Source organism: Notolepis coatsorum (genome assembly GCF_963971535.1).
Source record: "Notolepis coatsorum genome assembly, chromosome: 1".
Lineage (NCBI taxonomy): Eukaryota > Metazoa > Chordata > Actinopteri > Aulopiformes > Paralepididae > Notolepis > Notolepis coatsorum.
In genome coordinates, this window is record NC_140165.1 from 225,276,088 (window position 1) to 225,294,581 (window position 18,494).

General features: G+C 43.0%; 1 protein-coding gene across 1 annotated transcript in view; it reads right to left on the reverse strand.

The window, feature by feature from the left end:
* Positions 1 to 502: 502 nt before the first annotated feature.
* The window catches only part of LOC311224130 (sucrase-isomaltase, intestinal-like), a gene marked incomplete at its 5' end in the record, with an annotated part of 39,615 nt that continues 21,623 nt past the window's right edge, over positions 503 to 18,494 (reverse strand). The window contains 2 exons of the mRNA XM_084308982.1: positions 503 to 613; positions 12,928 to 13,098. Of these exons, the coding sequence (XP_084165108.1) occupies positions 539 to 613; positions 12,928 to 13,098 (246 nt within the window). The 3' untranslated portion in view covers positions 503 to 538. The remainder of the gene's footprint in view (positions 614 to 12,927; positions 13,099 to 18,494) is intronic.

Below are 18,494 nucleotides of genomic sequence, written 5' to 3' on the forward strand. Positions count from 1 at the left end.
CGTTTTAGACTGCTTCACATTACTTCATTCATGTCTTGGTGAAGTCCCAACAAGCAACAAGTACTTTAACCCACACTACATCCAGATTCAAGGATCTTTGCATTAGCTTCGTGTCAGTTTTAGATTTTTTTTTTTACAATTTCAATGATCACTTTAATTTATTAATTGAATCACTTAACATGCTGGCAATATTCCTATAGGCTGGAACTGTTTTCAAGGTCAGTTTATTTACACATGATTGATCACAGCAAAACAGTGTTGTTATGTTAGCTAAACAAATCTCACACACTTTCTTTGTGCATGACGGATTGCATTCAATGCAATTCTTAAAAAGGTTCAATGTATTTATGTTACATTAACAATTTTTTTAAAATATATTTCAAGAAAAAGTTACAATATACCTCTTGACTTTTTAGGTTTAAATAATACACAATGCAGCAGTTTCTTAATATATTATAATTACTAGAATCACCAGGTACAAGTTGGTTGATCACCAGAATGAATGACATTGGTTTGTGGTCCTTTGTTTTGTGACTGATTAGATCGTTGTAAATGTCATAGTGAAGTCCTGGTCCACACGAACTGACAATGTAGTAGCATCTACTATCAGCTCCTAGAGAGAGAGAGAGAGAGAGAGAGAGAGAGAGAGCAAAAAGAGAAAGAGATAGAGAGATTATAAAATCTGACTTTTTAAATGTGTTTTTCTTATCTTTTCTTTATCAACCTGTTAAGCCCTAGCCCTTTTTTCAGAGATAAAAATACGTATCTAAGTAAATGGAAGATTGCTCCACTTCTACAAAGTCCATTTGCATGTTATTAGTATCTAGGGACATCTATATATCTCAGGGAATGTATTTCCAGTGTCAGAAATATTGTGTCTGTTACTAGGCTTGAGTAAATTGTTATGAAACAAAGGAGAATATAAATTATGATTTGTCTTTGTGAATAACACCATGCTAAAAATGACCAGACATGAAAAACTGTCACTGAGCTCGTTCAGTACCTTCTTGAGATCACGTGTACAAAAAATATAAGGACATTAATAAAGGGAAGATGATTAAACAGAAGGTTTTGTAGCTACAGTACTGAATTCTGCAACCCAGACACTATTTGAAATATTATTATAGAATAGCAGGCCTATAAATTACATTATTATAGCCTTGTTGCACATCTATCGATCGGGCCAAATCTACTCGTTCAACGCCATCAACAATGCCAAAAAAATCAACAACGCCATTTTTGATCGGATTTCAACACGGATGGTTGCTAAATGTTCACAGAAGGTAGACAAACTAACTGCACTCCAATCTATGCCAATAACGTTCAGTTTTGTATATAATCCCGAGAAATAAGATAAATACAAAATAATAATCAGGAAGTCATTTGCTTGCAGGAAGCTGGAAATCGCTAGGAAATGTAGTTTTTCGAAATTCCAACTGTACAATATGACTAAACTAAATTTCAAACGACAATATGGCGTTTTGCTAATTCAAAATGGTGGATATTCGCAAAATGATTAAGACATTTCATTTATAATGTATATTATCATCAATATGTTAGTTTACCAATAGGTTAAAGATAGATTTTACTTTAAATTTTTCTATTGAGTTGGTCGCGAAAGTCCTTGGAAATCTTGGAAATCTGAAGTCAGGAATTATAGTTTTTTTTTACGCAATTTTGAAGAAGAAAGCCACAGCTTTCAATGTGTGTTGACATTTTTCAGAAACACCCTACCCAGAAGCCTCTAGGTCCCGGCAAGCAAATGGCTTGTTATGAATATATTTTTATTATCTTATTACTCAGGATAATATACCACAAAACGTAACGTTATTGACATATATTGAAGCACAGTTAGTTTCTCTTCCCTATTTTTAGCATGCAGCAACAATTATATTTGAAAATAGTTTCAAAATGGTGCCACCCTGATCAAAATAAAAACGCTACTGTACATTACAATAGATTTGTAATGAATAGATGTCCATGGGGACATTAACGTGTGTTGTCGGGCCTTATAAATAAATTTGATTTTATTTGATTTAATTATCTGTTCTTATGCACGCCTGGTGATACTAAATCCAAATTGAACTTGGGCATTTGAAAGATAATATATGTATATATATAAATGTGCGAATTGGCTATAATAAGGTAATTTATAAGCCTGCTATTCTATATTCTATAATAATATTTCAAATTGCATTGGTCCGGATGGGAGAATTCAGTACTGTATCTACAGAACCTTCTGTTTAATCATCTTCCCTTTATTAATTTCCTTAGATTTTTTGTACACGTGATCTCAGGAAGGTACTGAACGAGATCAGTGGCAGTTTTTCATGTCTGGTCATTATTAGCATGGTGTTATTCACTGTCAAAAATGCAAAGAAAAATCATAATTCATATTATCATTTGTTTCATCACAATTTAAGCAAGCCTATAATAGACACAATATTTCTGACACTGGGAATACATTCACTGAGGTCCATAGATGTCCCTAGATACCACGAATATGCAAATGGCCTTGTGGAGCAATATTCCATTAACCTTTTCATAAAATAGGGCTCCAGGCTTAAGAGGTTAAGGAGGGGCAGTTATTATTGTTGTCTTTATTGAGACATGTGGATATCTGAGAGGGGGACAGAGCAGGTGAAGACACACAGGACATAATAGAAGGTTCTGGTGGGATTCAGTCCTTGGACAGCCTGGTTCCAGAGGCGAGGATCTTAACCTACTCTTAACCACCTCTGGGCCTTATCCATTGACAATGTGACAGCCAAAGGGTTGGTATTATATGACAGTATATATGGATTATATGACAGTATATATTGATTATATGACAGGGTGGGGGTGACAGTGGCTCAAGAGGTAGAGTGGTCATCTAGTGATTGGAAGGTTCCTGGTTCAATTCCAGCTCCTCCTGGCAGCATGTCGAAGTGACCTTGAGCAAGATACCTAACCCCTAACTGCTCCCGATGAGCAGGTTGGCACATTGCATGGTTGCCTCCATCGTCTGTGTGTGAATGTGTGAGTGAATGGGTGAATCTGAGGCATAAATTGTAAAGCGCATTGGATAAATATGAAAATATAAATGCAGTCCATTTACATGGTAGCTGACTGCTGAAGCGGCTCGTGACTCCACATGTATTGGAGGAGGCATGCGGTAGTCTACAACCTCCCCAGACCGACAGAGGAGACATGTGGTAGTCTACACCAGTGTGCGATCCATATCAGGATCTTTGGGGGAGCGGGGGGGGGGTTGGTCAGGCGCAAAAAAAAATCAGAGCGTTTCCCTGAGTCTCGCAACTGCCGTGAGAGAGAGAGAGAGAGAGACGCCCGCCCGCGAGAGAGACTCCAGCTCACTGCCGCGGAGAGAATTACATTTGTTTTTCTTGCAGTTTTATTAAAAGTCACTCCTCATCTCCAGTAGTAAAAAAAATGCAACATTATCGCCACCGACCTGTCCTGTCCTGATGGTCTGCCCAATTCTCAAAATCTGCATGTCACAGAAGTAGTCCCCGCAGCAAGTTGCTTCGTCTTCTTTGTAAAATCAAAATTGGTTAGAAAAACTTTCGACATTATCCTGGATGTGTCTATTTGTGCCTGCAGAGTGCAGACTGCAGTGCAGCGCCGCCACGCTCCGAATGGTGAACGCAAGAATAGCATGCATGTTCCATGCGTATTACGAGTAGGGTATATCTGCAGTGCCGCCCGCAACCTACGGTGAATTTGTGCGGAAATCATTTATACATCAAAATAGCATTTATTTTCAGTAATTTAGAGACCCCCCAAAGATTCACAAATCATGTATTCAGGTGAGCTGATGTCTGATCTAAGGGAGCCATGGCTCACCGAGCTCCCCTCCTGGATCGCACCCTGGTCTACACTCTCCCCAGACCGACAAAAGAGGCATGTAGTAGTCTACACTCTCCCCAGGCCGACAAAGGAGGCATGTGGTAGTCTACACCCTCGCCAGACCGACAGCAGCACAACGACCAGGGGGGAATTGGCGTAATGAAAAAACTGTGGGATGGGAAAAAAAGACACTTAGGAACACTTAGGAATAGTGATAGGAAGGGTAGGAAGGATGTTAGGCAGCATTGGAAGGGTGATAGGAAGCATATGAGGTGTAGGAATGGTGATATGAAGCATGTTAGAAACAGGTTCCAAGCATTGTTTCAGTGGACAATGATGCATTCATGTTTAAATGTTTTAAATGCATAGTATAGCAACGACAACAGGTTCACATCCATGTTCTAAACAGGGGCAAGCAAGCGGATTCCCTGAGGCTCTGAGCAGAGAACCCCCTTGTGTTCAAAAAGTGTAACTTTATACTATTTGAACGGAGAGTAAAAATGCCATTGTAATTGTTGCATATGGCAAATACAACTATCTGAATCTGAATCTGAATCTGAATCTGAATATGAATCGGAATGGAAATTAACTCCAGGAGTCATGTCCCTGGTGTGCTGTGTTTCATCCAACGCAGCCTTTCAGAGTGTACACACACACACACACACACACACACACACATGCACAGTCTCTGGAGCGCAACAGTAAGAAGCATTTTGTACAAAAGTATTCTGTACTTCTGTATGACAACTATTAAAGAAACTTAAACACACACACACACACAACCAATCACATAGCCTGGTGGAGATAACAACTACTCTACTAATAAAGTTTTGACCAAGACCAAACTCACCTATTAATTTACTAAGAGGGGGAAGCCCTGGTGAATTACATGCCTGATTATAATTTTAGGCAATCAAGGCTCTAAGGATCAATCATGTATTCATATTTAAAACAACACTCAATATTACACTTACTGTACACTTACTGTAGACTTCTGTATATGTTACTGTATATTTTACAATATTCAATATTACACTTACTGTATATTTTATATTAGAATGTGTATACATAACAACACTGTTCAATATTACACTTACTGTAGGTTTCTGTATATTTTACTGTATATTTTATATTAGAATGTATAAACATAACATAGGAAATGTATATCCCGGAGCTGGGTATTTTTATTCTTAGGCTTATTTTATTCTTCATTCGTGACTTGTTTTGTCTCCCTAAATGTTTCCTCTTTACTGTGAGCGATTTGTAGTGCCAAATTTCCCTCGGGATGAATCAAGTATTTCTATTCTATTCTATTCAGTCCGGTATAAGGCTGCATTTTTAAAGCAGCCTTCCCAAACCTGTTAGATACCGTCTACTCTATGGGCACAATCTGTGGCGCTGTGTGTTCAGAGAGAAAGGGACACCTCAAAGCATCTAAATGGCCCCAGCTGCTTACTTCAAGTTGTTAGCACTGAGGGAGCTTAAGGAGATGAATGGATTGTCTCGCGCTGAAACACCACTTATTCAAATACATGTGCTGCGCCTCTCCCTCATCATCTCGCCCGCTCCCCGCTCGCTCCCTCAATGACTCACTGTCTCTCCATCTCATCCTTCATGCCCTCTCCACCTCTCTCTCTCTTTCTCTCTCACAGACACATGGTTTCTCTCTCTCTCTCAAACACACATACACACTGTCTCTCTATCACTCTCTCTCTCTTACACACACGCACCCTAACACAGACACACACACATACATACAGATACATACAGGCACACGCACATACACACACACACACACATCTCCCTCTCTCTTTATGATTCTGTCTCTCATTTTCACGTTTCCCCTTCCTCTCTCTCTCTCTCTCTCATTTTCATGTCTCCTTCCTCTCTCTCTCTCTCTCTCTCTCTCTCTCTCTCTCTCTCTCTCTCTCTCTCTTTCTCTCTCACTCACGTGTCTCCTTCCTCTCTACCCTTCCCTCTCTCTGTCCTGTCCCAGAACAGGGTACGTCTCCAGTGATTATTTATGGAGCTGCTGTAGCGATCAGTTCCATGCTGCTGATGAGTAGGCAGAGTAAAGTACATAGCCCAGACAGGGATGTTTCATCCAAGGCCAAACGAGCAGAAGGAACCACTGGCAGCCTCCCAAACATGTCCTCCTCCTCCATCGCGTCCTCCTTCCAGCAAAGGTGTCCTCTATTCAGGAGCAGTGGGCAGCCACGGTTCGGCCCCAGGGACCAACTCCAATTCTAATGCAAGTGCCTTGGTCAAGGACAACTGCAGTATGTATGGAGTATGTTCTCATTATGCACAACATTTATGGTCATAAGATGTGGCCCTCATCCTGGCTGACTCCTCCTCGTCCTTCTCCACCTCATGCCCCTCTGCATCACCTCATCTCTCTACCATTAGTCGTCCTCCTCCTTCTCCTGTCAGATTTGCCCTCCCCCTATGCCTCTTCCTCATGGTTCTCCTCTCAAACAAATCCGTCTCCTCTGACTCCGCCTCCTTCATCTCCAGCCCCCTCCTCCCTGACTAGGCCTCCTCCCGCTCCTCCTCCATCTCCCACTGAACCTCCCCTACTCTCCCTCATTACCCCTCCTCTTCTCCTTCCTCCTGCGTCCAAACCCGACGTACTGTCTCCCACTCCTCCTGCCTCATTCTTCTATTCTGCCTCTTCTCAAATCTCTTTTCCTTCTGTGTCTGCCCAACTCCCAAATCTGTCCCCCAGACCTGTTCTTCTTCTTCTCTTCCCCCCGTCACCCTCCTTCTCTACTGCCTCCTCCTTTCCAAACCGTCTTCCTCTCCTTCTCCATCCCCTCCTTCCACTGCCATGACCTCCTCCTAAACCTGTTCTTCCCCACCTCATCATCCTGTTTTCTCCGTTGGCCACACCTTGTTCTGTTCTTCTCCACCTCATCATCATGTTCTCTCCACACCTTGTTCTGTTCTGGCTATAGAGTTGGAGAGTCATGTGATACATCTAAGACCCGCCTAGTTCCTATAGACCTAGGGAGTCATGTGATACTTCTAAGACCCGCCTGGTTCCTATAGACCTAGGGAGTCATGTGACCTGGTTCCTATAGACCTAGGGAGTCATGTGATACTTCTAAGACCTGCCTGGTTCCTATAGACCTAGGGAGTCATGTGATAGTTCTAAGACCTGCCTGGTTCCTATAGACCTAGGGAGTCATGTGATACTTCTAAGACCTGCCTGGTTCCTATAGACCTGGGGAGTCATGTGATACTTCTAAGACCCGCCTGGTTCCTATAGACCTAGGGAGTCATGTGACCTGGTTCCTATAGACCTAGGGAGTCATGTGATACTTCTAAGACCTGCCTGGTTCCTATAGACATAGGGAGTCATGTGATAGTTCTAAGACCTGCCTGGTTCCTATAGACCTAGGGAGTCATGTGACCTGGTTCCTATAGACCTAGGGAGTCATGTGATACTTATAAGACCTGCCTGGTTCCTATAGAACTAGGGAGTCATGTGATACTTCTAGGACCTGCCTGGTTCCTATAGACCTGTCCTAGGGAGTCATGTGATACTTCTAAGACCCACCTGGTTCCTATAGACCTGAGGAGTCATGTGATAGTTCTAAGACCTGCCTGGTTCCTATAGACCTAGGGAGTCCTGTGGTACTTCTAAGACCTGCCTGGTTCCTATAGACCTGTGGAGTCATGTGGTACTTCTAAGACCCGCCTGGTTCCTCACTCATTTTTACCATAGGAGTTTTTACCAGAGTAGTTGTGCTCTTGTGATTGGTCGAAGATCATCAAGGGTTATGGGTATCGTATTAGTTACCATGGAAACAAGTAAAGATTATGATATAAAACACATTTTCTCAAAGATGAAGTTAAAACATTTACTTTTACTGGCTGTAACCATACAAGAATTAAACAATTCATACCTCCGTATTATTATAAACCTACACACTGCAGTAAGTACTGATACAGTAGTTTGAGCTTCACTGGGCACTTCAGTGGAACCTCACTCCCCAGGTCTATATCTCTTGATAACTGCAGCATTAGAGAGATTTAAAGGTCTCATATTATGGAAAATGGACTTTGCCAATTCTTGGTATCGATTTGGCAGTGTGAAATGTTATTTAGGCACTGCATAAGCACTTCTTGCTGTTCGGCCAGGGCCGTTACCGGAGAAAAGTCTTCAGGTTAGCTAACAAACTATCCAGAGGTATGGCACTGTGTGATGTGCAATGCCAATACCAAGGCCACAAGCAATCAATTAGCTTAATGTAATCAATTAGCTGTCCTTTTTGGAGCCATGAACACTTTTTTACTTATTAACTTACAGTGGCAGCTGGTGAAAAATATTCTAGGTGGGGCGGTGCCATATTCATCAGTTTCAGTAACTACAGTATATAACCAGACCTAAAAACTGATAAGAGGTGAAAAAGGTGACATGTTTGTAAACCAAACCCCTGTAGGGGTGTGTGGGCTTTGTCCCCCAGAAGAAAATCGTTGTGATTTTAACATGTAAACGAAGCACTCAGAAGAAAATAAACGGAAAAGACAACCCATATCCGGGTCTGACGGCACTACAATTAAATTTTTATATCATAATATCATAACGCATAGGCTGAGACTCTTGCTGCCGGTAGAACATTGCCAATCCGCCGCATGTCGCGCTAACCCTTCGAGAAGCTTTGTGGTCCGGGCTTGAACTTTCCATAAATGTGTCTCCATAAATCCATTTAGTTAGATCCAGCACTGAATGTATCTTGTGATTATTATAAGTTTTCGACAGCGACAAACAAGTCAATAACTATTCGCGTTAGTTATTTCCTGGTTGGCGTGATTCCGGACATGATGTCAAATGAATGCCATGCGCTCAGCCAAACGTATGACGAAAGCACGTAAGGGCTTGCACTAAAACAACCCATAGAAATGCTTTGGAGGTTGTGGTGTTGACATTTTTTAAATAAAGCCAACACATGAATGATCGAGAGGACTGAGGGGCGATCGGCAGCCTGAGAGAAGTCACCCATGGAGTGTCAGACAGTGATTCTGAAATTCATTCCAGAACAAAATTAGATGTTGCGGATGATTGGACTATGATATTCAGAGGCAGGATTTTTTTAATTATTATTATATTTATCATACATCATCATTATTTTGTAAAAAATCAATCTACATTTTTTCTTTTTATAAAATCGCCTGTGGCAGGGAGGGCGACACACAAATCGCCATTATCAGTCAGCCGGCCCCTCTTAATTATTTTTTTTTCTTTTTTGGATGTGGGGTAGCTAAGCGGGGAAGGAAATAATTAATCAAAAATATGGTGTGTGCACTGAAAGCAACCACTTCAATACAAGGGAAGAAGAAGGTGCTGGAAAATAATAATCATTTCCAATATGGTTTAAAGAACTTGACTAACATGTTCCACGTTCAAGAAAAAAAATATATACAAAATAGGGGACCTTCTAATGCTCGCCAATGGCTATTTCCCCCCATCCTTGCAGAAAGACAATTTCACTATGCAAACATCATAATCATTTGTTTGCCAAATTTACAAGAGGCAAGCCGGTCGGGGGAAAGATGGCCGTGCTCCTGTCGTCACGATGACTTCCACTTCACCGGTGATGAAGAGGGGACGCCGCCGCGAACAATCAATTTGCAGGATTTAGACGAGCAGCCTTTTGACTCGTCACCCCGACCGCGCTTAGCTGTAACTCAAATTCATGAGTGAATATCAAGGAACAAGGTGACCGCGCGGCAGTCGGCGCTATTAGATAATGAAGAGCTGAAACAAAGTCACAGCGGGGATTTGGGTTGAACTTGAGGTCCGTCGTTGTTGTTGTTGTTGATGTTGTTGTTGTTGTGACGGGCGGGTGGACTGGGATGCTGAACACTCAATCTACTTGGAACGTGGGTCCTTGCACTGCATGGACAGTTGTGAAGGGCAGTGTGCAAACTACTGCAGGTGAACAGTAAGGACCTATGGAATGCAGGTGAAGATAAGTGTGTGTTTGTGTGCACCTGTGTGTCCACACGTTCGCGTGGGTACGGCTTCATGCATATATTCATAAGCCTTCACATCGATTACTGTTACAAACACAATAACAGCAAACAGTTTGCACCAACACATACATCGCTTCCGAGAAGCAATACATTTGCTCACTTTCTTATGTGGAGACTTTTTTTCTCTCTTTCTTATCTTAAGAATAGCATTTTATTTGTAGCGTTGACACCCTAGGCAAATATGAATACGGAAACTATAAATCATCCTCCCCTGTCACTAAAGAGGAAAGTACACAGAGGTGCAATTTCAGTGACTCCTTTCCTGTGTAATCTTCCAATTTTAAGTCAATAGAGAAAAATGTGGGTGGGGTGGGGTGGTATATATTTTCTTTTAACCCTCAGCAACTGGATTTGAATAACACCCAGAAGGCAACACCATATCCAATACTATTTGAGTATCCACAATCTAAAATCCCATTAAAGGAGTACTTTGATATTTTGAGTTCAATTTAATGTGCCGTTTCTAGGAAACTGAAGGACATGTGTGTAAATGTTATCCTCCAGTGAGACAAGTTTCAAGTAAAGAAGAGCGATCGACTGGAATTCAAAATGTCAAAGTACTCCTTTAAGCCATATCATGTCCTCTGTCTCATAGTATCTTTGTCTCTGTGTGGGTATGGATATGTGGGGGTAATTGCAGGATTGGAACCTGGTGTGGAGGCAGGCCCCGAAGCATCCACAGCTGCTGGAGATCACCAATCACCTGGCTACTAGTACCCAGCCCATACTGCAAGACGACGCCAGATTGTATTCTCAGCTAACCCAATCAGTCCTAGTTTTTGCTACTTTTCCTGTTTATCCCCATACCCGTCATGCCTTGTCTAATCCTGCCTTGTCCTCTTTGTCTTACAGTCTTAAGGCCCTCCCATAGTCGGGCAGAACGTACCACTGCTTACTTTGTCTTACAGTCTTAAGGCCCTCCCATAGTCGGGCAGAACGTACCACTGCTTACTTGGTGTCACACAAAAGGCTGCTCAGCGTTTTGGTTGACATCGACCTGCATTTAATGTGACACCGATCTTCATTTTACTCTGAACACCAAGTGCCAAGTGAGAGTAGGCCAGGATCATGATTAAGTTGGTAGGATTGGTCCGGTAAAACATTGGCAGGTAGATGATGCAAAATGTTGTTTTACTATCGCTAATCATTATCGTTATTTCATCATCTGAAGAAACTTGAGAAGTTTGAATGGCTTTTCTAAATGTGTGTAAAACTGCCAGTTTTATTTAGAAACCTTGGAAACGGAGATAACCTAGACTCTTTATTTTGACATTGGTGGACGACGCCGTGACAGAGAGTGTAAACAGCGTGAATATTTTTTGGCAAATGTAGTAAACTGGCGTGAGACATGTAGGAAATTGGTACGTAATGGTACGCTCGACTATGAAAGCTCAAACGACTGTGGACATGCAGCGCGGAGTCCGGTCCGCGTACGTTCCGCCCGACTATGTAGGGGCCTTTACAGTCAAACCTTAACAAGCCCCATTCAAATCTGAAGGCTGTTGGTTTCTGCTTTGTTATCAGGGGAGATGAAATAGTAGCATGGCTTAAGAGTCCGAAAAGACTCAGATGAATTAGAAGATACATCTAAGAAGTGGACGCTTATATGTTTGGATGCTTATATACTGTATATATATATATATATATATATATAATAATTTTTTTTTTTTTTTTATTAACATGTATGGTGTCTTTAGGGTGCCATTACTTCTCAAAAGCACTGCAGCACATGAGTGTGGTAGGCTTTAAAAATAAACAATCAATCTCACAAACAAGACACCCCACTTGGATTAACATTTTGGAAGATTGGATGCTGTCCGTAATGATTCTTGTTCACCGCTTAACATTGACGTTATTTAATTTTTTTAGAAGGGTTTAAGTGGAACACACACAATCACGCACAAACAACACTCACCTTAGTATCTCTTAGCACCTTATCTCGCGCAAAACCAATAATTTTCACAGGTTTGATTTCAGAGTAAATATGATGAATTAGCAATAATTCACTTGATAAGTAAAATAGAATAGAATGCAACAGAATAAAACCATGGCTTGAGTCGAGTGAAAGCGGATGACTGACAAGCTTTTAAAAGCGAAAGTTATTTGTATTGCCATGCAGTGAGACAGAGGTGCGCTTGATTTCCATCGCAGGCCGTTTGTGGGCCAAAATGTATCTATATGTCATGTCTACCATGTCAGTGCTCCTGCCTCTCTCTGTTCTCGTCACCACTCTACTTCTCTCATTATCGTTAACTAATCACAGGTGGTGTGTCACGAGACAGCTGATCTACGGTCTGGAGGCAGAGTGCTTCTGGGTATATAAACCGGCCCCAAACGTAGAGAAGCTGTCAGATCGTAAACTCTCGTACCACGTTAGTCACGTTACTATGTTCTTGTCTCTACTCTGTTGCTTAAGTTGTTTGTCTGGATCTCTTGTTCATCAACCTTGGCCTAATCTCTATTCTCATCTTCTCTCCTAGTCTGTACGGTGAAGACCTGGAGACGCTGGCCTGCTGGTTAAGACCTGGAGACACTGGCCTTGCTCACAACCTTGTTCTAATCTCTATTCTCATCCTCTCTCCTAGCCTGCACGGTGAAGCCTGGAGACACTGACCTGCTGGCTAAGACCTGGAGACACTGGCCTGGTTCACAAAGTACTGCTCTGACCTACGACCGGCTGACGACAACTGCTCCTGCTTTTCACCCCGTCCGTATGACATTCATGCCCCGTGTATATCCTGCACTACGAGAATTTCCCCTGTGTAACGACCAATGCCTGTACATCCGACCACCCTATTAAATATACCCATATTGGGTTTTGCGCAGTTCTGCCTACCGTGTCTCCTTGCCTGCACATTGGGTTCCAACCACAACCGTGATACTATAAGCGAATCCAGTCAGCGGGCCGGATGAAGACGGCAGGCAGACCATATTTGGCCCTGTGGACCTCAAGTTTGACGTGTGTGGTCTATATAAATAAAGGATTTTGTGGACAGGAGATATATATTATACAGTGACATAGATCCCGTCGGGTCTAACCTGAGTGGTGATGTTGTGTTGTGGGGTCAGGCGGTGCTCTGTTCCGGCCCCGTCCACCAGAATCACCTCCTGTACCTCCACACTGCCTGCACCCCACCACTTCACCACTCCCAGGGTCAGCCGCTCAGACACAGCCAGCCCAGAATGGTCCACATGGCTGGATAAGGAGTTCTGGGGGGGGGGGGAGAAAGAGAGAGAGAGAATGTATTTGTCATTATACAGCACAAGTACAGTAAAACAAAAATAAGTTTTGCATCTAACCAGAGTGCAAATGTAACAGTAAAGCGCAATATATAATGTACATTGCTCACTGTATGCTCTGGATTGGATGGCCTGCTCTGTCCACCCGCAGACTTAATCACTGGTCAACTCTTAGGCGGCTCTTGGTTTGTTTCCATCTTACCTATGCAACTATATCATTGGGAAAACTGTTGGAAGTTACTGTCCGCCTTACCAAGATGTATTCTTGCAATCGGCCCCTAAAGCCCATATTGAACAGGGGGAAATTACTTCTATTTATTCTGCTCCCTCTACTTGGAATCCAATTTAGTTTTATATATCTACCCTGTATATTTTACCAACTACCGTCCCTAAAAACGTACTTGGGTCTATTAGTCCATGCCTGCTCTCTATTATAATTAGCTCCCTGCAATTAGGTTGTGTCCCAGCATATTTTAAACATGCAGTTGTTCAGTCTCTTCCGAAAAGAACCAACATTGATCCATCCCTTCCCAAAAACTATATCTAAGCTGCCTTTCATATAAAAGGTTTTAGAGGAAGTTGTTTCCAAACAGCTCACTGCTGCACACAACATCAGAAGCGTGATATAATGTTGGCTTCGGATGTTTTGGTGCTGGATCTTAGCACAGCTTGATATTGTAGATCACAGTATCCTGATTGAGAAGCTTAGGCGGTGTGTGTGTGTGTGGGTGTGTGGGTGTGTGTGTGTGTGTGTGGGTGGGTGTGTGGGGGGGGGGGGGGTCTCTGGGAGCGCCCTGGTCTGGTTCTCCTCCTATCACTTAGATTGGAGTTTTTCTGTGTCGCTTGGTCCATTCATGTCTGAAACTGTGACTCTTTCCTGTGATGTGCCTCAGGGTCCTACAATATATTATTTGCCTTGTATATGCTTCCCTTAGGTCATAGCATTAGCACATTTAAAGCTATATCACTGGACAACGACGAGAAGGCCTACCGGGAGGACGTTGAGGTACTGGAACGCTGGTGCCAGGACAACAGCCTGCTCATGAACATTGGTAAAACCAAGTAGCTGATCGTGGATTATAGGAGAGGACAGCAGGAGACACACACACCACTGAGGATAAACGGGGCTACCGTGGACAGGGTGAGCAGCTTTAAGTACCTGGGGGTCCACATCTCAGAGGATCTGACATGGTCAACACACATAGACACAGTCGTAAAAAAAGGCGAAGCAGCGCCTCTACCACCTGAGACAGTTAAGGAAGTTCAGAGTATCTGGGAAGATACTCCAGTCCTTCTACTCCGGAGCTGTAGAGAGCATCTTGACTGGAAACATCACTGCCTGGTATGGTAACAGCACGGCACAGGACAAGAAGGCCCTACAGAGAGTGGTGCGCTCAGCCGAGCGTACCACGGGTATTGCACTACCTCCCCTGCAGGTTCTATACAACAAGAGGTGCAAATCCAGAGCCTGCAGAATAATGAAAGACCCTCACCACCCCAATAACAGCCTGTTCCAGCTGCTGAGGTCAGGCAGACGCCTGCGAACCCCAGCTACTAGGACAGAGAGGCTTCGGCTCAGCTTCTTCCCCCAGGCCATCAGAGCCTTGAACACTGAACACTGAGTGCCACAGAACACTGAACTCTCCACACACAAGCGCACATGAGCACACACACGACACGCACGCTGTACACGCTCGCACACTAGCAGCCACTTTAACATGAGCAAGCACACACTCATGATGCACACGCCCACACTTATGGCCACAAAGGAAGGGTCACTTTAAAAATAGTATAGCAACAGTAACAGTGTATTGCACTACCAAGGGACCTAGCATGTCCTCCATGCTCTGTAAATAACTATGTACAAATACCGAGATGCCCCACTATGTTACCTGTTTATTGCACAATGTTTTATTGAATTCTATTATATGTTGTACCCAGGGCCGCCTGGGAGAAATGCGAGGCCCTGTGCGAGATTTAACGCGAGCCCCCCCCCCCCCCCCCCCCCCCCCAAGGTAAAAAAAAAAAATATATATATATATATATATATATATATATATATATATATATATATATATATATTTTTTTTTTTTTTTTTATACAGTCAACATATTCTTAAATAATAGCGCTGCCCGAGGCGGGGCATGATACAGTCAACATATAGCAAAAGAGAGAGCGAGAGAGAGCTCCCGTTCTACAGTCAATATACAGTGTACAGAGAGAGAGAGAGAGAGAGAGAGAGACACATTGGAAAGAAATTGAAATGCTATTTGGCCCTAAACAGAGAGTACACAGTGGCAGAATACCTGAGCACTGTGACTGAAGATCCTTGAGCACAGCCTAGCCATCGAGAAAGGCCGCCATAGGCAGACTGTGTGTGTTAGAAAGAGAGAGAGAGAGAGAGAGAGAGAGAGAACATGTGTGTTTGTCATGTGTGTGTGTGTGTTAGAGAGAGACTATAGCATGTATGAGAGATTCAAAAGGACAAAGATCAACACTTAAATCCAACAAGAAGAGGGTCAACAGAGAAACCAAAGCAGCAAGGAGCCAATGGCCGACATCAGCTAAATAGGCTAGCCAGGTACTGTGACACCAGGCCACGTGACACACAGCTTTGGCCAACGGCCCAACGCTACCCAAGCTACACAAACGACCATTCACACACAGCACATGTCGTATCTCCAAATGTTGTGAAGTAGCATATGTTTTGCCTGGAAAAAAACATCGTTATTAACAAAACATTCGGGAGGGGAAGGAAGGAAGAGTGGGGTAATGTCATCATGACATTTTCATTAATCCAAGTTACCTGCACGATGAACGCAGGGCGAAAGGCCGCAAGGTCTCCACGTTGACGAAAGGCCTCTCGCTGGCGGGACAAAAAGAAGCTATGGCCAGAGCCTTGTCATGGTGCAGGCCCGACTACATCTTCTGTCAAAGATGATGTCGTAGTCAGAGTGCCAGAACCCCCTGCTATTCTCACGGCTAATGTCAATGGTCGTAGCACAAGCTAACAGCTAACTCAAGGCTAACTGATAGCATCAAACGAACTTTCCCAGCCGAGCGCAGCCGGCAGTTAACGTCGAAGCTAAACAGCTAACTGGCTAACAGTTAGCTCAACCAGGCTATCGCTAACCATTAGCTAACACAGAAGCAAGCTATGCGGCTACATACAGCCAGGTGCTGACACCAGGCACACACCGTTAGCTACTAGTAGTACTATTAGCTAGTCGGCCAGTTTAGCTCCAGAGAGAGAAAGAGAGATAGGGTCAGGTGACTCAGGTCCACGGCGGGTATATAATCATAAGTTGACTCACCATAACGCAGTATCAACGTGGAAGGAGTTCTCTTCTCCTTCTTTTGAAAAGACATCCACTCGCCTCGCCTCGCTAGGTTAGCTAACGCTAGTTAGCATTTAGCTAAGCTAGCTACTAGCCGACATGGCTATACCATGAAAGGCTCCGGCCATTTGTCCCGCTAGCGAGAGGCCTTTCGTCAACGTTCCTTGGTTGGTGACCGACCGACTGATAATGACCGACCTCTTTCTTCGTCTTGGCTATTGGGCATAACTAAGCATAGTCAAAAGCTGCACGCGCGAAAATGTCAAACGCAGCCGACTCACGCTGCCGGCGTACTACACTGTCTACACATGATGTAAGTAAAACCACTCCCTTCGTTGAAACCAATGCTGCTGCAGAACCCCAGAGGCTGAGCTCCAATAGTGAGTATGTCTGCAGCTGCAGGACTGCAGACCCAGGAACAAGTCAGACACATTCTACAAACGTGTCTAATGTGAAATATATAAGCATATAAGCAAAACTAGATTTTAGGTCTGTGATGAAAAAGGGCCTCGCGGGAAGGGGGGCCTCGCAAAAAAAAATAAAAAAAAATAAAAAATAATAATAAAAAAAATTAATAATTTTTTTTTTTTTTTTTTTTTTTGCGAGGCCCCCCTTCCCGCGAGGCCCTGTGCGACCGCACTGCTCGCACACCCCCTGAGGCGGCCCTGGTTGTACCACTGTATTGCACATCGTTGCGGGCAAGACCACCCGCATTTCATTGTATACTTGTATGCCGTGACAAATAAAACTCTTGACTTGGCTTGACTTGACTGTTACACACTGATATGGTGTTCAGTTGTACTTGTATGTCTCTTTTAAGCCTGATGAGACAGTATGTTTAGTATAAATGTCTGTCTGCCATTAAGGACTTGATGGCTAAGTGTTACAATTAAGCACAGATAAGACTGAGGTCCATATCATCGGTTCAGATAGCGTAGCTTCCAAGGCTGCTCAGTGTATTCAGTCCCTTTCTTCAGCTGTACGGTCTAACCATAGAAGTCTCTGTGTTATATTCCATCCTCCCGGCTAAACGACTGCAATTCCCAAGTCGCCCCGGGACCTTCTACAAATGATCCAGAACGCTGCTGCAAGGCTATTGACAAGTCCAGGAGGATTTTCAGGTTTTTGTTAGAGCCATGCATGGTCAGGCACCTGTGTACATCTGTGACCTGATACAAAACATCTGTGACCCTAAAACAAAAGGTGATTGTGCCTTATAGTTGTGGCCCCCGGCGCTTTGGAACGCTCTTCCTATAGACATCTACAGGCCATTAAAAAGCAGCTAAAGACTAATTTATTAAAACTGGTCTTTGGCTCACCTTGTACTGTCTAGTACAAGGCGAGACGAGCAGCAAGACGAGCAGCAAATGGGATGCTTTTAAATGTTCCTTTGATGCAGTCAGAGCTTGGTAAAGCTGCATTCTCCCACTATGCTCCCTTTTTATGGAATACGCTGCAAGTAAAACTTTGTCTAGAGGCACTACCTACTGTAAATGCTTTTAAAGGTATGCTACGATTAGCCCTTCACGAAACATGTAACTGTTTTACCTGATGCGATTGTTGATGTGATTATGCTCCTTGCCACTGCACAAATGACCTTCTGTATTTATATTTTTATTATATGTTTTTTGTTGCCCTGTTTTATGTTGAAACTTGTTGTGTGCCGTGTTGGTGAGGACTCCCTGGAAGAAGAGATCTTGTATCTCAATGGGACATTCCTGGATAAATAAAGGATAAATAAGTATATCATTTTAAGGTATTTGTTGCTTATGTTTCCAATCCAGTCCACTTTATTTATAAAGCACATTTAAAAAACAACAAAGTTTACCAAAGTGCTGTACAAGTTCCTCAACAAATATTTACATAAAATAAAAGGATACAAAAGATAAAAAGATAAAAGCACACAATAAAACATATACAATATGTCACATAAAAAGGCAGGTGTCTCAAACTGTGTGAAAACCAAAAGCCAAAGGAAATAAATGTGTTTTGAGGCGTGATTTAAACGCCTGCAGAGTGGGGGCCTGC